This window comes from Dreissena polymorpha, chromosome 7 (assembly GCF_020536995.1).
Source record: "Dreissena polymorpha isolate Duluth1 chromosome 7, UMN_Dpol_1.0, whole genome shotgun sequence".
Classification (NCBI taxonomy): Eukaryota; Metazoa; Mollusca; class Bivalvia; order Myida; family Dreissenidae; genus Dreissena; species Dreissena polymorpha.
This window is the reverse complement of record NC_068361.1, coordinates 97,503,539-97,528,381: the sequence shown is the minus strand read 5'-3', so window position 1 is coordinate 97,528,381 and position 24,843 is coordinate 97,503,539. Positions and strand designations below refer to the sequence as shown.

The window sequence follows — 24,843 nt, the reverse complement described above, 5'->3', positions numbered from 1 at the left end:
CCAGGATTTTGCGCAACGTCGCCTGCTAATATCAGAAGGTAAAACCTGTAGCAAGACCGAAGGTAAACGGCCTTTGATGGAACCCGCCGTGTGTGAGATAGGTGGTAATATATCACACTGTGTATATCTATAATTAAGTTCAAATTTGGAGCGATTTTATATTGTTTCTCATTGATCATACTGGGCGTACTCACAGAGTGGTTACTTACGTCTCTCCGTACCATATCACGTGTCGGTAAGACATCAGAAATGCCAAGATATATCAATGTTACTTATGATACTTATATAAATATACATTTAGATATTATCGCATATCGCTATCGCGAAGAGGAGAGTTTCCAATCTGTGTAATCTATAGGTCTTTGCTTATATAAAGTATAACATACATCACTCATTGCATGAGCGCGGATGGCCGAGTTGTCTAAGCGTTAGACTTTTACTCCAGGGGTCCGTGGTTCGAGCCCAGTTGAGGGTAACTTTTGTTCTTCCTTTAATTGTAGTCTTGTTTTTTTACTGGAGCTTAAATTTTTAGATTCAATGTTAATATTTATCAATATAAAGCATTTAATGTAAAACTTCAATGCATGCCAAAATCTGTGAAACTGTCCCTTTAATGCATATTTTGGAGTAAATTCTCAAATTTGACGGGAGCTGAACGCGCATGAGGAACCAATCTCTTGCACGACGAATAAATAACATTTACATCAGAGCATGGAACGACAACTCTGCGTGGAGATTGCTGGTAAATGTTAGTGTGTTTTAACCGTCAATGAATGTCTGTTGTAGTCCGTAAAGTTGTGGTTTGGACATTTAATTCAAAGCATATTTGAGTCTTTCTCATAAAGTCACTTTACTGACACCTTATTTATAACCTATTTCAGAGAAAAGTATGGCCGAAGATGTGGTTGACAGAGACACGAAGGTAAATGTATATTTATATAAGTATCATATGTTTTCGCGTTTTTTTAGTTTTCTTGGGGGTTATACCACAGGGATTGTTAGGTAAAAAATACTCTATTATACTATATACATATATACAAGGGATACAACTGTCAAATTTCCTGCACAACATCATGGTCTGAACAATAGCAAAAAAATCGCTTCCAAAAGCAATAATTACACGAGTCAATATAAATTGCCGCCATAGAGTCTTTTGATGATTTTTGCTTTGGCAGACTCTTGGCGTCAATAGTCCACTCTATCTTTTTAATAGCGAAAGTTTTCCTTCTTTGTCTATATTGATGCGCAAGGAATTTGGTGCGCAACATTCAAGCCCCGATATCAGACAGTTAATATCAACGGATTGCAATAATATTTACATACCTGTGTAGATATTTCATTTCTCAATAATGTTCCGTAAGAATTATGTAATGAATCTTTTAATTTTGCACGCCTAACCAATTTAAATCAACACACTACTCACATTTTCCATTCCAATCGCTGTGCCCGATGTATACGACAGGTAGATTTTAATCGATAATGCAGCCTATTACACTGTAATGCCTTCTTCTGATTGGTTGATATTTAAATATTTTATAACATGACAAGAGGTCAATGATTGTATTGTGATTTAAGCAGAAGTTTAACTGAAACAAATTATGCCTTTTAACTTCAATTCGACGCTATTTGAGGTAAAAATGGACTTCTTAACTAAAACTTTATGAGTTGGTTATGTTATTTTGCAATTTTAAGCATATTGATATAATAGCATTGTATTCATTTTTCGTTATGGTTTTTACAGACCGGAGTTTCAGCGTTCAGATTTATTCTGAACGCGAATTATTTCAGCTATAATTACACCAAAAAAACTGTATAACAACAGCTCAGACATTTAGTTGCAATAATCCAACTCCCAGCTATTGACACTCCGGGTCTGGGAGTTGCAACTGGTTTCGCCATTTACCATAGCAAAATCGCCGCCTGAAATCCCGGCTGGGATTTATTGGTAAAATTAGCAACATAAACTATTTTCTGGCATGAATTAACACAAATAGATCGTCAATATATCTATAATGAGCAATTTAAGATAACTTACATGATGTGGTGTGCTCGCAGAAGAAAGATTTTAATCAAAGTTTCAAACACGTCAAGCGTGAATGTAAATGTCAACTTGTTTGCATATCGAACAGTTTTTATTAACCAAAAGAAAAATTAAAGGAACGCAGGCGGTGTGTTTACAACAACATGTACCAATAAACAGTTTACCTATGCTTTTCTCCGAACATACAATTTATGTTTTTAAGAAAGGTTATTTTCAAATATTAAATATTTGTTTTAAATGGACAGAAATTTTATATATAATTTGTTCAAATTTTACTTAATACTTATGTTAATTGTATATGAATAACGGTCAGATCTGCCGTAAGGGAATTATAATACAACATCTACAGCAGCAACACGTATTAGCTCTAAAGCATACAATTGCTTTTAGCCATATACAAAATAGAAGATAACAAAAGTGTAATGCATGGATTATAAGAATTTTTGATTTCCCCAGGCGATTTTAGCCCAGTGGGCTAAAATGCAGCGGGCTAAAATGCGTGCACTTGAAATTCTCACAATCGCTTGCTGTCTGCATTCGGCCAATGTTCAATCAAAACATGCACGCTCTTATCAGCGGTGTGTGCATAAGGGGCTTAGATAACATGTATGAACGATTTAAGGGTCGTTCATGGGGATCAATAATGGTGTTTGTCCCCTAATAATGGCCGATAATGATCTATTATTACCGGTGCATGTGGAGTAAGAGCAATTAAAGATATGCTCACATTTTTGTTTGTTCTATTTTAATAGTTTAAACCTATTTATTGTAGCTCGATTGCATCGAAAGCCGTAGGCTTATATAAACGCTCTCAAGTCCGTTTCCTGGGACTAGAACCAGTACTTGGTGTCTTTTGGGGGAGATCGAAGGAACGCTCACAGTGGGGCTTTTACCCGTGACTTCCCGATCTCTAGGCGGACACCATATCCACTATGCCACAGCGATCTTTTAAATATTTTAATTTTTTACGACTATTGCAGAAAATAAAAAGTATGAAGAACTTGCTTCAAAAACAAACCGTAACTGATGTGTGTTGCGGTTGTGCGTAATTTAAGTTATAAATACAATTAATTGGAATCAAACGTCTTATTTGATTGCTCTCAACCATTTACAGTAACATTACTACTCACAATCATAGAACATTTCATACAATTGTTCGTAAAATAAACTTAACCAATTAAAAATCAGTGTTCTTTATGGCAATTGCTGAAATTTCAACGCCAGATGTGGACTGGTAAAATAGATGTTTGTAGATACAAAATGCTCGTTTTCATTATTGTTTTGCATATCTATTCATTCGACACATGGACACTAAAATGGTGTTCGTGTGTCGTATGAATAGATATATTCGCGGGAATTAATTGTGGCCACAAATAAATAAACATGAGCATTTTTTATCTACAAAAATCTATGTAATCATATCACATCTAGCGTTGAAATTTTGGATATTGCTATAAGGAACACTGATTGTTAAGGTGTTAACTTTATTTTACGAAAAACTTAACGAAATTTTCGTTGATTTTGAGCGTTATAGAGACTTTAAAATGTGTTCAAATTATTTTCTAAACGGCGACTATAGCTTAACAGTACCAATATTTAATATATTCAGATCCAATAGATATATAGTTACTTTCATATTAACGAAATTCGCTATATACCTGCAACACATTTTTCTTTAGTCTTTGTGCATGACAGAATACACTGTACAATCTAATAAACGACCAGTAGTTGGAATCAAGATTTTCCATGGGTCACAGAAAGTTTTTCAATATTATTTTTTTTGCTTTCTGTTTATTTTGGTTGTTATTTTATATTATTATATATGACTTGAATGAAATGAACTAAGGACAAATACATAAATATTAAAAGAAATGTTGTGATTTGGTAGCTCCAAAGTAGTGTGGATTTTGATTTGTTACATTTAGAAAGTATCTAAAAAAAAATTCGACACCAACCGCCTGCCGCAGTGCCTTACCAAATTCCTGGGGAAATGCCAGTATATATATATTATTTGCTTGTTATTCTTGTTTGTTTATCATAACATTTTAATCAGTGACAATAATCAAATGAAAAATCTCTCCAAAACACCAACACATCCGCATTTTGCACAGCAACTCGAACAATGCTGACAAAGAGCACACTCACATACAGAACAATTCTTTAAAATGCAACCTTCCCTAACGCATAACACACTTTCACCCATCTCTTTAGTCAACAAAGTCTTTAATAGACCGTTCCAGAATTTAGTCATTACATAATTATCTCCCCTGAATTCTCTCCGCGTCCGCCATTACACTGCTGCTTAACAATCGGAAACATATATAAGAGAGCACCGATTATTCAACGGATGAATTTCTTTCTAAATTCTAAGGCCGTCATTACATGGTCTTGGTTGTCTTGGAAAACTAACACATTGACACATTAAAAAAAGCATTAAATTAAATGCAATATTTTTCATTTTATTATTTGCATCAATCTTTAAATCGTGTATGCCTTTGCATTCCAGTGTTTAATTGCCCCATTGTTCTGCATAATCCGATTATCTCGTTTTGATCAGATATTGTCCAGACTTAACTAACCACATGGTGTCATAAAACACACTGGGTGGCAGATGACAGTCTGGTCATTAAACACAATTGATGATGCCACCATGTCTCATCTTCCTGGTAGTATTTAGCAGTCATTTGGAAAGATAATTTACCTCCGACATACCTAACAGTTGCGTAAATTAGATATGTTACATATTTTACAAATTAAAAGTTATGTCCAATAATGAATATCAGAAATTGTACACCGTAAAGATACTAGCCCGTTTAATTTATGAAAAAATAAAGTATTTAAAAAATTAAAAAAATTAAACATTTAACGTATTTAGCAGGTATCTGTTAATTAAAACTACGTCATTCCGTATGAAGATTTGATGTTACGGCAATGCACGAACAATATCATAAAAACAAGAAATTACATTTGACACCAAACAGAGGTAAAAAATATTTAAAAAAAATATATATGTATATAAATATATGTGTGTTAAAATGTTAGATATGTGTCACGCATACTCACTAGTAACGAGTTTTCAATATACATGAGTACACAGTTCAATTTGCATCATATGAAGTTGTGTTTTTTCAGTTGTATGTTAATATTCCTCAATAGCGTCATTCTTTGTACAAAACCCATCAAATTAAAATTACATGTAAATACTGTCATGTCCTTTGCTTTTAATATGGCTTTGTAGTATGTTTATTTTCAAAGCACTCCTTACACTTTCTAACACTCATTTATTTATCACACTAGCGTACTCATGATATATCATATAGATCACATTCTCTTCATCTTCCGAATAAGCACATAAAAGATCGGCAAGATCAATATCACTCTCTCATGATAAAAAGCTCGTTTTTTAACGTGACAAAATTCCATCTAAAAAAATAAATATAAATCCAAACCACTATTTTTTATCTCTGATATCAGTAAGAACAAGAAAAATAATGGAAGGATTATCAAAAATATCATACTTAATATAATATGTTATGATTTTGGAATGTAGATTTTTACCAAATGAGACCAATTACAAACAATTAGCGGTAATTAATTGCGCGAGAATCTTTTATAAGTATTAATTAAAATATAATCTGCTTGATGTTGCGGCTATTAAAATCAACACAACAATACATGCGTGAATTTTTTGTGAAACGTTAAAAGTAACAAGTCTAATCAAAGACATAGTATGAGCGACTGAACCGGCAAATTTTCGCCGATGATTACCACTTGATTAAAGATAAAAAAACAAATACACGAAAGCATTTTAAACATTTTATTTGTAACAATCAATCTCAACTTCAAACAATCATTTAAACAACAAAAATGTGATAATAGCCTCACATTAATTCATTAAGTAATTTATTTATCCGACAACGGTGAAGCGGGTATTCTCTACGTCTTTGGCTTTTGGAATCGCAGACTCGCACAAGTTAGCAGCAGTGCAATGGCGGACAGTCACGTGACTGACAATATGGCGGCGGTCAATTTATCGATTATGGAACGGTCTATACAGACAGCCTTAACCCTTTCCTTGACAGCCATTTAGCCAATATAAGCCTCTCCAGTTACCACAAGACCTAGCTGCCTGCTGACCAGTGGCTGATAGCCATCTTATCAATATCAGTACCCCATCTTTACAGGCATTATTGGAAAAACGCTGTTTTATGACCCTCATTGCTTTTGAACCTGATATTCTCATAAAAATTGAAATATTATTGAAAAATACACAATATGAAAGTTTAAGCTAATAAAATTTCCTTTCCTGTGGTGTAAACTGTATGTTTCTACCTTAATTTATTGGTCAGTTATAGTCATGCAAAGTTGACCGTTGTGTGTTTTACTGCGTTTCAATGCAAATCTACCTCTTTGGAAACGCAACCGTCATTGCCTTTAAACCTGATTTTCTCATAAAAGTTGAAATATAATTGAAAAACACTCAATATGAAAGTTTTAGCTAATAAAATTTCCTTTCCTGTGGTGTAAACTTGTGTGTCTGCATTATTTTATTCATTAGTTATAGTCATGTAAAGTTGACCGTTGTGTGTTTTACTGGGTTTAGATGCAAATCTCTTTCCAGCTCATATAGAAACTTTGCGAAGTTGGTGTGTTGAATCAAATACAAATAATTATATTTTGGAATATTAATTTTTTTTTTTACTTTCCAAACTACAATTCTTCTTTCTTGGAGATTTTTTTATTTTATAAATTCATTCTGCAAGCCTCAAAATTCATGTAAATTCTTATAAATAACTATAGAAAAACACAGAGTTTCTCAAACAACTTCATGCATTTTCAAAATCAATTGTATATTTGTGCTGATAGTCTGATCCTATCAATTTCCTGTTGCCATGTTTGAATTGTTATAAGTAATGATTATATAATTATAAGTCAACCTCTCTGTATAATATACTTACAACTCATATACCGCTTGCAATTCTGCAAGCTTATTATTTTGCTTTTTAAACAGCCATTTTACTCGTTTAAGTGTTGTAAGTAATGGATTCCAGGAAGGAGGTTTGAGCTCACCTGAGTCTGAAATGTCGTTATCACACTAAAGACCTCATTTTTCCTCCAATCTTAATGAAACTTACTCAGAATGTATATCTTAAAAAAATTAAGTTTAAATGTGGGTCCCATGATTCAAAAAACTAGGTCACTTGGTCAAATCTTAGAAAAGGCATGGCATGTTATCATTATAGAGGCCACATTTATGACTCAATCTTGAAGTGCCTTGGTCAGAATATGTATCTTGTTCATACCTAGGTCAAGTTTGAATCTAGGTCACATGTGTCCGGAAAAAAAGGTAACCAGGTCAGGTGAGCGCTTCATGGCCAGTCAGAGCTCGCGCTGTCGTTCGCCATTTGAGCCATTTGCGAAAATATTGAGAATTTGGCTCAAGAAAATTCTGATTTGCGAAAATGCTAAAATCTCGTAAAATTTCATTGAAAATATCCGCCATTTAAATCCAGACTGATTTTCTATAATTTTCTCTTTGTTTCAATGAAAATGTTCACAATTTGAACAATAAACGAAAACCGGTCTGCACCAGAACATGAGACCTTATTGTTATTGAAGCGCACATGGTAGATGGCCAATCATCATTGAGTTTGCTCACAAATAATTTTTGGTCATTCATGCGCAGACAGATACTGGGAATACACAGTTGATATTGTCGTCTGCCAAAAATATAGCGGGCGATGGCAAACGTCATATTTAAAGATAAACAGATCAAAAGAAACACAACAATAATTAATGTCTAAGCTGATCACTTTACACCTTTCTACAGACTATCAAAACGAATTAAATAATGATAATTAAATAATTAGTTCTATGTCGATGATGTTACACCTTTCTGCCGATTATCGTCTGAAATTAAAAGGTGATAATTAAGTTGTTTTTTTTTACCCACAAACTATGCTATTGTAAAGCAATATGTCAACCAAATTGTATATTAATTATGTATTTGCTAGGTTACTGGTTTTCATTTTCTGCAATCAAACGAAATGCACATTTTATTTCAAGTTCAAAACGCGTACAATTTTTCGGACTGTCGTTTTCAGATACATTATTTTTCGTCGTTTATAATTTATTTTCGAAGTTCTTTATAGAAGAAATAGAATGACGAATACTCATGTGGTGATACGGACAATGTGGTTTATATTATTTTGAATTGTTTTCACCTGAAATTGCAATTGGAATGACTATAGCAAAGAACAATTAGTAAGACTAAGGGCTCTGGGTGGGGTGGGGGACTCTGCCTTTTATTCATGTTGGGTTCCTACGGCTTCGGTTTTAACACCCCCTGCCTAATTTTCAGGATTTCAAATTAGGGACAATAGACAGCACTGTTAAATGTACATGTATAAAATAACTTATGTTTGTACTTTGACAAGTGCCATAATAATTATTATATAATGATATGTGATGTGCCCTTGTTGTCATTAAAAGAAATATAAGCAAGTTGATATTATTATTTCAAAACCAGTATTTCGCGTGCCGAAAAACTAAAAATGGTTGGCTCAAAGAAATTTTGGGCCAGCGCTAGCCCTGCCAGTATGTGCCTCTTGTTTATTGTATGTGTCCAAATGTGAATGCTATATTAACATCTTATATTAAATTCTGTATATAAAATGCCTACTTACTGTAATTATTCATCAACAGGTACACATGCAGGCAAATAGAACCAGAGAATATGAATTCAATGTTCACATAGTGCTCAGTATATTAACTTCATACTTACTGTCATTCTTCATCATAGGAACGCATGTAGAGCCAGAGAAAGCTCCCAATTAAGCACTCAACACTCTTAAACGTCTCTCTCAGTCAACTGTCTCCCACGAACGAACGACCATACGGATAGACAGCGGCAAGGGATGGGTTCTATATGCTTTTATTTTAATATGTATTTCAATATTTACACACATTATCAAAGCTTTACAATATGTGCACTAGGAGACATACATCTATACACTGTTATTTTAATATTTATTTCATAATCACACACAGTATCAAGCTTTACAATATGTACATAAGTAGACATACATCTATATACGTTTATGCTAATATTTATTTCATTCCGTTAATTAATTAAGTACTAAATTGTATAGCATGAAAAAATAAAATATTTATTAAGTATTCCATACTACAGCCTTATCTCTAGGCAACCCCTTTCACTAATAGCTTTATCTACCCCTCGATAATCAGTACCCTCATCAGTAGAGCTGCAACGATTCACCAACAGCTCGATTCGATTCGATTTCGATTTCAGACACTCCGATACCGATTTTTTCGATTCGATTCATCTTCAAACCTAGTTTTATCATATATTCACTCTTATGCCTAAAAATTAACATTTCTGTTCAAATGTGATTTCAATAAAACACATAAAAAAGAATAGCAAATTAGGACTCAATTTTAATATAAAAACTTCTGATTAGAAGATTGTGTTGATTACACAATAATATAAAAAAAATTATCAGAAGAACGTAATTGGAATCAGTTGAATGGTAGTATTATCACAATTTTATACTTTTACCCAAAACCGCTATAAGCATGTCTACAATTGTGCCATGACAGCATCACCTGTTACCTGAAGGACAAATCACATTCTCTAATTAACTTAACAAAACTCCAACAGAAATATAACAACTTTTCTGGCTGGCGACTTGAGTAGTTGCACTTGTGCGACCTCTTAGTCTTAGTCTTGCTAAACCAACGTTATATTTGCGTTTGACGTATTGCATTAGATTAGTGGTTGAGCCGGACTTAGCTTACGCCACATCCGTGAAGCACAGTTTACACTTTGCTTTATCAGTAGGGCTACCATTCCGAAACCCAAAATACTGCCACACTTTTGATTTTAGCTTCTTAGGCGCATCTGATAATTTCACTTTGTCGGCAACAACTTGTTCAGCCATTTTGACGCTTTTTCCGAAAGTAGACCGTAACGGGCTTATTGATTGGATGACTAAAATAATAAGCAACCAATCGCGCGCGTCGTAATTACAGATAAAGATAAAACCTACACCTTCCTGTATCAATAGGCAGAATACAGCGCGCTTTATGTATCTATGTATATATATGTATATATGTTAAAGTATCGAATCGAATTTGGTAGGTTTGGTATCGTAATCGAATCGAAGCATTTCGAATCGATTTTCGATGAATCGGATCGAATCGTTGCAGCTCTACTCATCAGCTCTGAAATGGCCTATTGCCTTATCAAAGACATTCGCACGTGTTAATCCCTTTGTCAATGCACCGCAGAGTACATAACAGGGTGGTAGACTTGCTAAGCATGTAAGAACACCCGACACTACATCCAGATTTTTTCCGGATTTTCAGTTCAATTAGCATAGAGCGCAATAACTGTTTATACAATGCCGTATCTAAAAGCACGGACTCTGCCACTTACCCGATCGCAGCGAGAATACAGTAATAAGAATGTGTCATAATTCAAACTACACTGTTATGCGGCGCAATACAATTTCAACTGCTTCCACAAAACATCGTCAGATACTACAGTTAAAACAATTTATGCAGTGTAACCTTTTATTTCCCTTTGCTCTAATCGACAATAACAACTTCCGCCATAAACGATTTGATATCAATTTTATGTTTTGAGCATTTCTCAACAAAGTAGACGCAAATTGATGTCGATTGTAACAGGTATTGTGTTTGTAACAATGTATTAGGTTGAGTTAACTCGATTTTATGGACATATGTGAGACATTATTTTTTTACATTGATTTTAATTTTACGAAGAAGAACTATGAGCTCAGAGCATTCAAGATGAACTACTCAGACATTTATCTATCAGATAATAACTATGTTTATAGCAGTAAAACTGTTCATAGTTGTGTTTGAAATGAAAGCAGGGCCGTACCCAGGAAATGTTGACTGGGGGGCCCAAACGGGGAGTGCGGGAGGGGTTACCCCTCCCGAATAGATTTTTTTTATTAGGCACTGTTCAAGGTGAATTTTAATGCATATAGAAACATGTGTTGTGTTATAAATTTATGGATATATAACAAGTAAATCAGCACCTTTCTGAAGTCTAAAGCTTTAACCATTACGGGCCGTCCATAAAGTATGTCACGCTCCAGGTGGGGGGAGGTGGAGTAAGAAAGTGACAGTTTGTGACATGGGGGAGGGGGGTCAGGCCATGTGTGATGTCACACATTTATTTTAAAAAAATGTATAATTTATTTATTATTTCTTTAGTAGAATTTAAAAATAATTTTCAAAAATTTGTGAAACATCTGAATTAGTTTTATGTCAAAATAAGACGAATTGCGTATCTCCTGATTCTGTTGTTCGAATGTTTAATAGGCAACTTGGCTGGGCCGGCTTATTCAATAGGCACAACCTCCACACAGATTTCAATGACGAAATAATTGGACTGTTCAAATTTTTAGTTAGTAAAGGGTTGAAAGAAAATCTAAATTATAATTTCATTTTTATTAGAGGTTAACACGTGGGTAAATATTCATACTGCTCATAGTAACAACCCTACAGTTATAAAAGCCTGTAATGAGAAAGTTCTTTTACTGGTAAGTGAAATTTTAATACGGTTTAATAGTGAATTGAGTTTTAGATTAAATTTTAATTAAGTATTAATTTAATTATAAATGTTCGAAAGTGTGAGTTTGTGACGTACTTTAGGGAGGGGGTCCAAGATTTTGTAACAGTTTGTGACATGCCGGGGTAAAAATGGTTAAAAAAAGCGTGACATGCTTTATCAACAACCCCTTGGTGTGAAATTCACACACATGTGTAAAGCTTTAGATTTCAGAAATGTATTACACTTTATAAAGAAGTAAAAGCAACTTTTGAAACTAAAAAACCTTTATTATGAAATGTAACATAAAGTATGACTGTAGAGGTTTGATTTCAAAGAGAAAATACTACTATGGTTATATGTCAGTAACTGACATATAAGATAACCTACTAGTATTTTCTCTTTGAAATCAAACCTCCTCTATATAAAATTTCAAAGTAAATTCATTATAAAATGTTTATCATCTACAACACAGTTTTCACAGAAATGCTTAATAAGCTATGACTCTAGAGGAGGTTTGAATTCAAAAGAGAAAACACTATTATCGTTCAAACCTACGACCTTGTGTATCAGTTCCATCCATTTGCTGTTTCTCTTTCCTTGTCCAATCAAAAGACGTGTTACACCCACCATCAAAAGATGAAGCAGTGAGCACAATGGGTAATTGACAGATCGGGGATTTGTGTACAAGGTGATAAGAAAATAATGCCTAAGGGCCTATCTCCACTGGCGAGTAAATTAGCGCTAATCCCCTTGTGTATCAGGGGCAATAAAACACATCTGCACATTTGTAATGCAGGGAAGTGTACTGTGGGCCCTTTCATGTGAGAAAATTTGCAGTAGGCCCATTATTAAAAAATCATAACTCGACAGCCAGCTAGGGGGGGCCCAGGCCCCTGGGCCCAGTGCCTGGGTACGGGCCTGGAAAGTTTCATGAAAAACGGTAAAATTTTCGAAATGCGACACAGGTGTGCACACCCACTTTGACACATTTTGTTTCATAATTTAATAATTACAGAGAAGTTGAGCAAATTTTACCTTGTTTTATTATCCATAGACACTTTATTAATCAAAGTAGACACCTTCCATAATTGCATGTAACTGCATATATGTAAAACACCGTTAATATTAAATTTGTTTACATTTCTACTATCTTCAAGGATTTGTATGCAATTTGTCAGGTAATGTTACGTGGAACGTGAATGGCTAGATTTATTTCTGCAGTGGAATTTCAACCAATCAAATCGCATGTTAGAAATACATATGAACTATCCAAAATGAAAGTTAACATTGTCCAGCGCTCGACATTTAAGGTAGTCCGACTGTCCGGGACAACTAAATTGTTAGTCCGGACAAGTAAATAAAGAATGTGCTAGTCCGACAGGACAAGTGTTCATTTTAATTGTATAACTTAGAAAAAATGCCTTTAAAGCCATTATTTCTGTGGAGATATCACTCAACTTTTCCGAGTATATTTTGTATACGTTTAATGGTCGAAGCCCGAGATATTCCGATAGTTCCATGTGATACATGTACTACACTGTACAGTTTGCAAGGGAAGCAACCCTTAACATTTTTTTCTTTGCCAAGATAACAAGAATATTCTCCCTTGTAAAGAATATGCATTTTACGACACTGATTACACCGATCTTACAGACAATTAACGTAGTGACGTCCTTTATATGTAAAGAATGATTTTGTGTTTTTTAAATATCAGTTAAGTACTGTACATATACATCACTTTTAACATTTTTTGTTTGATGTTGGCAACACACAAGTTTTTATCAGGTATTATGGCTTTGTATAATGTTTAAAAATCAATAATCTTGAGTATTCCTGTTATTCCAGTCAGTTCTTTTTGTATTGAAATTGCCTACAATTATGTTTACATGCATTTTTAACGATTCAAGTACGTCTTTATGATTTGAGCATTTTGTATTATTTCATTATTTTGCAAAGTACTGAGCAGAATAAGATATAATGGTCAGGACAAGTTGCTTTTTGGTCAGGACAAGTGAAATTATGGTCTACTTGTCCGACTGGACAAGTGGCTTCAAAAGTTAATGTCGAGCCCTGATTGTAGTTGTGAAATTGAAGCAGATTGATATGAATTTCTAGCAAAATATGCTCACTAAATGGTAATTATGTTCTATTTTACTATGAAAAAAAACTATCCAAGGAATATGTACCAGCAAAAGAGCTTTATAACAAAGGAATACGAAAATTACTTCTAGAATTCTCAGTTTTCAGCTGTGCACACCTGTGTCCAAGTAAGGATTTTTGAGCATTTTGAATGAAACTTTCACTCTTAGTTCAATGAAAAGCTTGTACTTTATTGCCAAGTGTATTATTTTCTTGGCTGTTGTAATACAGTTTAATTGGTGTATTTTTGCGTTTGGAAGCAAATTTTTCGCTATTGTTTACACCATGGTTGTGTGCAGGAATTTTCACAGTTGTATCCCTTGTATATATATGTAGTATAATAGAATATTTTTACTTAATGGTCCCTATGGGTTATACTAGACTAATTCCAATTCCCATAGGGTCCCATTATAAGACTGACAACTTTCATAGCATTTTTCTTGCCTTTTCGACGTATCAATTTTAACGAACCTGGTATCATTTTAAAGATGGATCTGTCCTCTTCCAATAATTGCAATCAAAAACATACCATCTCGCAACTTCTAAGAAAGTAAATCGCTCCACACAATAGAAAACACACCCTCAAAAGTTCATCTTTTAAGTAAGTTTCCAATGCAAGGCATCAAAGTACTCCAGACACATACAGGATATTACAAATAACCACAAAAGACATGTCTCACATTGTTAAATGGCTTTTATTCAAGAAGAGAAAAGGAACTCTTTAGAAATAGGCACTACTTTCGAATGGACCACGGAGGGATACACAATGATTTAGTGTAATGTAACCCCAATATTATCATCCGGTTACCGCCTACAAGAATTGCGACACCTTAAGGGTTTCGCGGGATGGAATGAGTGGAAAGATCTTATTATTTTGAAAACCGAGTCTTTCTGTGCATTTGATTCTGGTAACAATAGATATTTATATGCATGGCACTTTTTCAATTTATGCTATTTTATGACATCCGCCCCAGCTCGGCCGTTTGTTATAGTTAAACTATTTATATCGCATATAATACTATTTTGATCCTCCATTAATTTTTGTCTCAAAACCAGCTTTCCATAATATTATTTTCATGCAACTGATTGCACAATTTATGACGTATGTCGTGTGACGTAATTTCTCTGACAAAAGACACCTGTTTATGTGAAACTCTCTTGATTTTAAGGTCATGTCAAACATGGGTTTTTTTAACAGTAAATTATTTGTTTTAAGCATAGAACAATGCAAAACGTATTTCAGATTGGGTGTTTATCATGCATTATTGTAATCTTCAATAGGAATACAATATATTGGTGTTGTTTCAAATAAGTTTCGATAAAGAGACGGAAGAACAGAAAATTGAAGTGCATAATTATTGTTTCAACTTTTAATAATATCGTATAAACATAGGATTAAAGTTGACTTGTCATTGAGGTAAGCGTATCATTTATACTATTTTTTTTTATAACTTGTTAAAGCTGAAGTAATGTCATCAACTTATTGCACTATACGGTTTCAGTTGCAATCAATATTATAATTATCCCGATTGTTTAATGTTAATTATTTTAGATTATTGTGTTGATTTATTACTCACTTTTATGATGCTAATAATTATGATGTGTTGCCCACGGCAATCCTCGCCATGTAAACCTTTCTTCAACCAGTCGGACCAATTCATGTATGCGATGACACTTTCATAGTATTACATGTATGTCATGTTTATTTGAACAACCATACACTGCATAAAAGGCAAGCATTTGTATTGACGATATTTAAACAGAATTGTTAAATTTCGTCTTTGTATAAGGAATTAATGATGCGCAACTGTGTTTCTTTGTTGCGTAACAAGATGGCAGTCAGCACTGTTTATAACATGACTTCTCAATGTTTTTGTTCGCACATGGTGTTTGCCAGAAACAAATATTTAAACACAAAATACTCAAAAACTAGAGTTTTTTTCACATATATCACCTATGCCTAAGTGTAGATCACGCTCTGATTCATATGCATGTGAAATTTCAGCAATAGTTATGGTCCATTTAGAGTCAAATGGCTGCTATACATGTTAACAGTACATGTAACTTAAGAAAACTTAGCCTCAATTAACATTTATTCAATTGAACATCATCAACAGATGGCATTCAATATATCACTCATTCCATATCAAGCGGTTCAGCAAACTAGTAACAAAATTTATAAATTAAGACAAACACTTTACCTTTAAAGAGTTATTTAATTCCAGTAAAATTCATGCCAAAATAGTCTCAATTGTAATAGGCATAAGGCTAGCAAAAGTTAAAAAATTGATTCATATAGCGTATTTTTTGTCAAATATATACACAGTAAATTACTTCAATACTAATTAAACTTGTTTATGACTTATATTTACAATTTAACAAGGTTTTGTTTTATCAGTCATTCTTCACAAAAGTGCTAAAGAATTGCATAAACACAAACTTCGCCATTTGTTCAATTACATTTTGGCATATACAATGTATGTAACTATTAACAGATTTGATAAAATTCGCCTCCTATCGACTTAAGGGTATTCCTGCTGAGTATGCGTTTAGCACTTGATACGATGTGCAGGCATGGCTCTTTTGGTTTCATGCAACATTTTATGCAAATTGGGAGAATAGAAAATGTTTGTTTTGTAATAAATCATGCTGATGTGTTTGCACTAGTTTAGTACTGTGCTTCACTTTGCAATTTATGTGGCAATTTAACGAACAGTACTATTTAAATGTATGGAATGTGGATAAATTTTGATAATTTTAGTAGATGTAAGATTTTGAAATGCAATTATACTTGTTTTTCCTTATTTTGTTTGTGTTTGTATTTATTTATTAGTAGTGTTAGTGAAACAAAATACTCGGAGGGCATGAGTATGACATCATCATGAGAGCCTCGTTCTTAATGTAAAACAAAATTATTGCTATCTGAAGACGCTTGATATGAGGGAACAGTACGATAAGTCTTGTTGTTTTCTTCTATTTTTTGTTAGCTCATCTATTTTTTTTTTTTAAATGAGCTATTGTCATCACCTTGGCGTCGGCATCCGCTTAAGTTTTGCGTTTAGGTCCACTTTTCTCATAAAGTATCAATGCTATTGCATTCAAACTTGGTACACTTACTTATATATAAACTATCATGAGTGGACTGGGCAGGCAACGTTAGATAACTCTGGCGTGCATTTTGACAGAATTATGTGCCCTTTTTATACTTAGAAAATTGAAAATTTTGGTTAAGTTTTGTGTTTAGGTCCAATTTATTCCTTAAGTATCAAAGCTATTGCTTTCATACTTGCAACACTTACTAACTATCATAAGGGGACTGTGAAGGCAAAGTTATGAAACTCTGACTGGCATTTTGACAGAATTATGTGCCATTTTATACTTAGAAAATTGAAAATTTGGTTAAGTTTTGTGTTTAGGTCCACTTTATTCATAAAGTATCAAAGCTATTGCTTTCATACTTGCAACACTTACTAACTATCATTAGGGGGCTGTGCAGGCAAAGTTATGTAACTCTGACTGGCATTTTGACAGAATTATGGGCCCTTTATACTTAGAAAATTGAAAATTTTGTAAAGTTTTGTGTTTTGGTCCACTTTACCCCTAAAGTATCAAAGATATTGCTTTCATTCTTTGAACACTCGCAAACTATCATAAGGGGACAGTAAAGGACAAGTTGCATAACTCTGGTTGTAATTTTAACGGAATTATGGCCCTTTTTTGACTTAGTAACTTTGAATATATGGTTAAATTTTGTGTTTAGATCCACTTTACTTCTAAAGTATCAAGGCTATTGCTTTCAAACTTCAAATACTTTCATGCTATCATGAGGGTACTGTACCTGGCAAGTTTTATTTTACCTTGACCTTTGAATGACCTTGAGTCTCAAGGTCAAATTATTAAATTTTGCTAAAATTTCATAACTTCTTTATTTATGATTAGATTAGGTTGATACTTCTTTGACAAAACAACTCTTACCTGACATACCGCAATAGACTCCACCCAAACCAACCATCCCCCACGCCCCCCCCCCAAAAAAAAATTATGCCCCCGGATCGATATATTGTTTTTGGCCTGTCATTCTGTCCCCAAACTTTAAGGTTACAGTAAAGTTTTGCAATAACTTTTGAAATATTGAACATAGCAACTTGATATTTGGCATCCATGTGTATCTCATGGAGCTGCACATTTTGAGTGGTGAAAGGTCAAGGTCATCCTTCAAGGTCAAAGGTCAAACATTTAAAACTTTAATATTTTAAAGTTTTGCAATAACTTTTAAAATATTGAACATAGCAACTTGATATTTGGCATGCATGTGTATCTCATGGAGCTGCACATTTTGAGTGGTGAAAGGTCAAGGTCATCCTTCAAGGTCAAAGGTCGAAAATTTAAAACTTTAATATAGTAAAGTTTTGAAATAACTTTTGAAATATTGAACAAAGCAAATTGATATTTGGCATGCATGTGTATCTCATGGAGCTGCACATTTTGAGTGGTGAAAGGTCAAGGTCATCCTTCAAGGTCAGATGTCAAATATATGTGGCCAAAATCGCTCATTTTATGAGTACTTTTGCAATATTGAAGATAGCAACTTGATATTTGGCATGCATGTGTATCTCATGGAGCTGCACATTTTGAGTGGTGAAAGGTCAAGGTCAAGGCTATCCTTCAAGGTCTAAGGTCAACAACAAAAAAGCGGTGCATTAGGGGGCATTGTGTTTCTGACAAACACATCTCTTGTTTTTAGCTCACCTGAGCGATAGCTCGAGGTGAGCTATTGTGATCACTCAGCGTCCGGTGTCCGTCCGTCCGTCCGTATACAAATTTGTAAACATCTTCTTCTACTAAACCATTGAGCCAATTTCAACTAAATTTCATGTGGAGCATCCCTAGGTCATGGGACAAAAGAATTGTTAAAAAAAATTTGATCACATAACCAAGATGGCCGCCATGACCATATATGGTAAAAACCTTAAAAAATCTTCTTGTCAGAAACCGCTCATCAGATTTTATAAAAAATTTCACAGGGATGACCTTTGAGGGCTCCCCTGAAAAAGTTGTTCAAAGAAATTTGATTCGTCAAAAAACATGGCCGCAGGAGCTCGTTGAACTTTGCATGTTTATTCGTTTTTGCCTATTTTGTGAAAACTTTCAAAAATCTTCCACATTTTTTGTCCGATCCTTTCCAAATTTGCACAGTGTCTTTATATCAATGAGGACACAAACCCTACAAAAAATGAGCATTATTGGTCCATGAAGTACAGAATTACCTCCCCTTGAATTGAGAAAATGGTGTTTATGCAATAAAGTCCAAATTTTTCATCCAATTCTTTCCAAACTTGTAAGGATTTAGCATGGTTCAAACAAGGGAAACAACTACGGGTTATGCATGTTCTTTTTATTACAGATTTGCCTCCCTTTAATTCATTCAAAATCTCATTTTACAGCAGAGATTCCAAATCTGACCTGTATATGAGCCCCATATTTACTGCTGGTGCTATGTTACCTTTTCCCATTTGATCATTCTTAAGTATTGGTCTTGTAATGCTGCTACTGCTACTGCTACTGCTACTGCTACTACTACTACTACTACTACACTACTACTACTACTACTACTACTACTACTACTACTACTACTACTACTTCTACTACTACTACTACTACTACTTCTACTACTACTACCACTACTACTACTACTACTACTACTACTACTACTACTACTACTACTACTTCTACTACTAGTACTACTGCTACTAGTACTACTACCACCACCACCACCACCACGTCTACTATTACTACTTCTACTACTACTGCCACTAATACTACTACTTTTACCACTACTACTACTACTACTACTACTACTACTACCACTACTACTACTACTACTACTACTACTACTACTTCTACTACTACTTCTACTACTACTACTACTACTACTACTACTTCTACTACTACTTCTACTACTACTACTACTACTACTACTACTACTACTACTACTACTACTACTACTACAACTACTATTACTACTACTACTACTACTACTACTACTACTACTACTACTACTACTACTACTACACCACCACCACCACCACCACCACCACCAACATTCACAGTGACAAAAAACGTATTCACACAATGGCTGCTACTACAACTTATAGCCCATATAGGGGGGCATGCATGTTTTACAAACAGCCCTTGTTTCTATGGGATTTTAACCACAACTGTTCATGTTTATCTCCGACACATATTTTTAGGTCACCTGTCATGAAGTGACACAGTGAGCTTATGTGATCGTGTGATGTCCGGCGTCTGTTGTGCGTGCCTGCGTGTGTCCGTGCGTCCGTCCGTCAACAATTTGTTTGTGTAGACAGTAGAGGTCACAGTTTGCATCCAATCTTGATGAAATTTGGTCAAAATGTTTATCTTGATGAAATCCGGTTTGGGATTGTATTTGGGTCATCTGGTGTCAAAAACAAGATCACTAGGTCAAATAATAGAACAACCTTCTGTAGACAATAGAGGTCACAGTTTTCATCCAATCTTTATGAAATTTGGTCAGAATGTTTATCTTGATGAAATCTGGGTTGGGATTTTATTTGGGTCATCTGTGGTCAAAAACTAGGTCACTAGGTCAAATAATAGAAAAACCTTGTGTAGACATTAGAGATCACAGTTTTCATCCAACCTTTATGAAATTTGGTCAGAATTCTTGGTGAAATCTGGGTGGGATTGTATTTGGGTCATCTGGGGTAAAAATCTAGGTCAAATAAATAGAAAAACCTTGTGTTGACAATAGAGGTCACAGTTTTCATCCAATATTATGAACTGTGGTCAGAATGTTTATCTTGATGAAATCTGGATTGGGATTGTATTTGGGTCATCTAGAGTCAGGAACTAGGTCACTAGGTCAAATCATAGAAAAACATTGTGTAGACAATAGAGGTCATAGTTTTCATCTGATCTTAATGAGTCAGGTGAGCGATTCAGGGCCATCATGGCCCTCTTGTTTTTAAAAGATCATCTAATAAATGACCACCACACCCTCACACTATACCCCCCATCCCCAAACAATTATTTTTTTAAACATGGTTAAAAAACACAAATATTTATTTTTATTATTTTATTTTTGAAATACCGTCCAACCATCCCACCCAAGAATCCCCATCCCCCCAATTTTTTTTATTTTTTTTATTTTTTTTTCATTTTTGGAAGATTATGTAATAAATGACCACACCCCCACACTATACACCCCTCTCCACTCCACCCCCTCCATTTTTTGTGATTGAAATTGAGATAGGTCCCTTCACCTTTAAAAAGAAGAATAGATGAGCGGTCTGCACCCGTAAGGCGGTGCTCTTGTTTTTATTTATTCTGACTTAATTTGTCAGTCAGTATAAATTATCTGTGATTTATTTCATTTTCAAGCAATTTTTTAACTTTTTGATGATTATTTCAGGATTTTCAGTTCCGTCAACTTTGCAAGTTCAGAGTATCCAGTAGTCCCACAGCTTTGCCAAAACAACGCTTTTCACTGCTAGCAGTGTCATCAGCGTTTGGCCTTACATTTATTGGCAATGGAACAGGTAAGATTTAGACATCAAATGTTAAAACATCCTTAAAATACTCTTTTTCCATGATAACTCGACGGATAAGCAGAAATTGCCGTGGAGGTCTTGATTAAAACATTTTGGTATGTTCTGTTGAGTGGTGGGTTCTTTTTGAGTCGCGGTTATAGAGATTACATGAAATCCCTAGATAGAACTTTCGCATATTGTGCTGCAGCAGTTAGTTTCAGAAAAAGTTTTGACAGTCAGCATTGTTTTGCTGATTAAAATTGGGATAAAAACAGGTTCATATTGTAAGTCATCATAACTCCTCCTTTGTGTATTATCCATATATGTTTTTAAGTAAAACGAAATTGTTTATTTTTGAGCATTTTCCATGCTACATCGACTGTTCACATTTTTTCACACGAAATTAGCCTCCTCTGCAATGTCAGTTTTATGGCTATTTATAGCATGCAAATCTTGAAATTAGAACTGCCAATCAGAACCCATGACTCAAAAAGACACCTTACTTTTAAGATGGCAGTTTGACACTTTCATTACAATTGATTATTTGGATGTTTACAGACAATAAACATTTGGAAAAAAGCAACAAACTTAAAGACCAATGGTTAATAAGTATTTTCATAATAATTCATGATCATATATTTATCAAATATTTGTGTTGTAACATCTTAATAATAAATACCCAAGACTGAAGAGGGATATAGCATAACTTTTCCAATTTTACAAGAAAAAAATTCTCTTGTTTAAACTCATGATCAACTTCAATAGCAATATAATGAATGTGAATTAAGAAATGGGTTCACTTGTTCCAATTTTTGCCCATCATTTGAATAACTTAATTTTTTATCAGGCCTTTTCCTGGGCATTTTGAGAAAAATGCAATTTTGGCATTGGGATTTTTTCCGCTTGAAAAGCCTGCTCATTTTGTTGAAACTAGTTTAATATAACTCTTTATAATACTTCAAATTATAAGAACAAAATCATATAAATCATAATTATAAAATTTGTTTATTGTTATGGAAATAAAATAATAATAACAAATAAACTTATTAAAAAAAAACAACAACTGAAAGTTGGATTATTTTTTTGCAAATTGGGATTTTTTGTACTATTGTTTGCTTTGAAAATGGGTCTGTGGAACCGATCCATAGATACATTTGAAAAAGGCCTTGATCATTTGACTCATGAGTCATGGGTTTTTTAACTATTGAAATCCTTGTTGACCTTTCTTTATTTCAACTGATTGCCCTTTTATGTTCCTGATTAAAAAGGCATGTTAAATCATTTAGAAAATACCTTAATAATCTATTTCTGAAGGGGAACAAAATCTGACCTGTTAACAGGCCCCATATTTAATTTTTAGTGCTAGGTTACCTCTTCCCATTTGATCATTCTAGAATATTGTTTTAATGGGCCATTTAACTTTGCAGAAGCATTGTTATTGGTAGCCACCACAAGGCAAGTAATCCAGGAATCATCAATGAGCAATGTCAAGAAGTGAAAGTCTAATGGCTCCTGACTGTTCATTTCAATGTTCAACTTTGCTGGACCAATAAATAGGGCAACTAATGGCTGAGGTGTGCAGCAATTCTCCACATCTAATTGATTGTAATAGGTCAATGTCTAACACAAAGTACAGTGATTTTTTTTGCTTTTTTTGTTACAGCCTGTGCAATTTGGATTGGGAAAATTAGCGCGATAAACCATGAAGTTGGGAAAAATAGCGCGATAAACCATGAAATTGGGAAACATTAAAATATCATTATAAGAACAGAATAAAAATTATTAAGTTCATGTTTGACAGCATTTTTATATTATAAAGTGCTGCTTTAATGTCTTCTTACAATGAAGACAATGTTAAGTTAATATCCTTCCAGTTCCACATGCATATTGAACTTGCAATAATCTATATAGATTCTTAAATATACCATTTAATCATAACCTCTTTAACAGTAAGAATTTTATTCAGTATTTATTTATGTCCCCCACTATAGTAGTGGGGGACATATTGTTTTTGCCCTGTCTGTTGGTCTGTAGGTTGGTCTGTTGGTTGGTTGGTTGGTTTGCACCAACTGTAACATTTGCAATAACTTTTGCAATATTGAAGATAGCAACTTGATATTTGGCATGCATATGTATCTCATGGAGCTGCACATTTTGAGTGGTGAAAGGTCAAGGTCATCCTTCAAGGTCAAAGGTCAAATATATGGGTCAAAATCGCTCATTTAATGTACACTTTTGCAGTATTTCAATATTCAAGATAGCAACTTGATATTTGGCATGCATGTGTATCTCATGGAGCTGCACATTTTGAGTGGTGAAAGGTCAAGGTCATCCTTCAAGGTCAGATGTCAAATATATGTGGCCAAAATCACTTATTTTATGAGTACTTTTGCAATATTGAAGATAGCAACTTGATATTTGGCATGCATGTGTATCTCATGGAGCTGCACATTTTGAGTGGTGAAAGGTCATGCAAGGTCAAGGTCATCCTTCACGGTCAGAGGTCAAATATATGTGGCCCAAATCGCTAATTTTATGAATACTTTTGCAATATTGAAGATAGCAATTTGATATTTGGCATGCATGTGTATCTCATGGAGCTGCACATTTTCAGTGGTGAAAGGTCAAGGTCATCCTTCAAGGTCAAATATATGGGTCAAAATTGCTCATGTAATGTCACTTCTGCAATATTGAAGCTAGCAATTTTATATTTGAAATGCATGTGTATCTCATGGAGCTGCACATTTTGAGTGGTGAAGGGTCAAGGTCATCCTACACGGTCAAACGTCATATAGGGGGACATTGTGTTTCACAAACACATCTTGTTTTTTAATTAAATATCATATGGTGAAAGCATTAACAAATATTTAAAAAAAAACACGCTTTAGTGGTCTTGCTATGTCAATGATGTATTAAATAGAGTTAAAATAATTTATTTCATTTCTTTACCTTTCAATATCTTGCACTTGACATCCTCAGTTCAATGCTATTTCAGTAAACTGTAAAGCGTGACTAAAATAATAAAGCAGAATATGCATATGAATACACAGATCCACTAACATATAAATCAAATCATTTTTGTCTCTTTCCATTTTTACGAACGATACTCATCGTAAATATATTAACTTTGAGAGTAGACTAACTCCAATTTCCAACAATGATTTCCGTGATGCACATTCACTGTGAAGATTTCTAATAAATATTTGTTGTTTTTATCTCAAACGTTGTATTTTGCGTAAATTGACACACGCATTAAATAATTCCGTAATAACCATATGATATCCGTTGTTAATTTGAATGTTATTTATCATTTTTGCCGCTCATCGCAAATTTCTCGTCTGCTTGCCGCCATCTTGGACGTGTGTAAAAACAGGCGTTTACAATCGGGATACATCGACTGTAGTCGGTATCCTCCGCAATATAGAGAGATGTGTGGATAGCAACGTAAAATCGTATTCGGCTACATTCGCGAACAATACGTAAGT

General features: G+C 34.1%; 1 protein-coding gene across 2 annotated transcripts in view; it reads left to right on the top strand.

Annotated features, from left to right (window-relative positions):
- Positions 1–761: 761 nt before the first annotated feature.
- LOC127839354 (nuclear pore complex protein Nup214-like) overlaps positions 762–24,843 on the top strand; it is a 259,153-nt gene continuing 235,071 nt past the window's right edge. For both annotated transcript variants that reach the window (XM_052367690.1, XM_052367691.1), the window contains exons 1-2: positions 762–922; positions 21,241–21,367. In XM_052367690.1, coding sequence (XP_052223650.1) covers positions 890–922; positions 21,241–21,367 — 160 coding nt within the window. In that variant the 5' untranslated portion in view covers positions 762–889. The remainder of the gene's footprint in view (positions 923–21,240; positions 21,368–24,843) is intronic.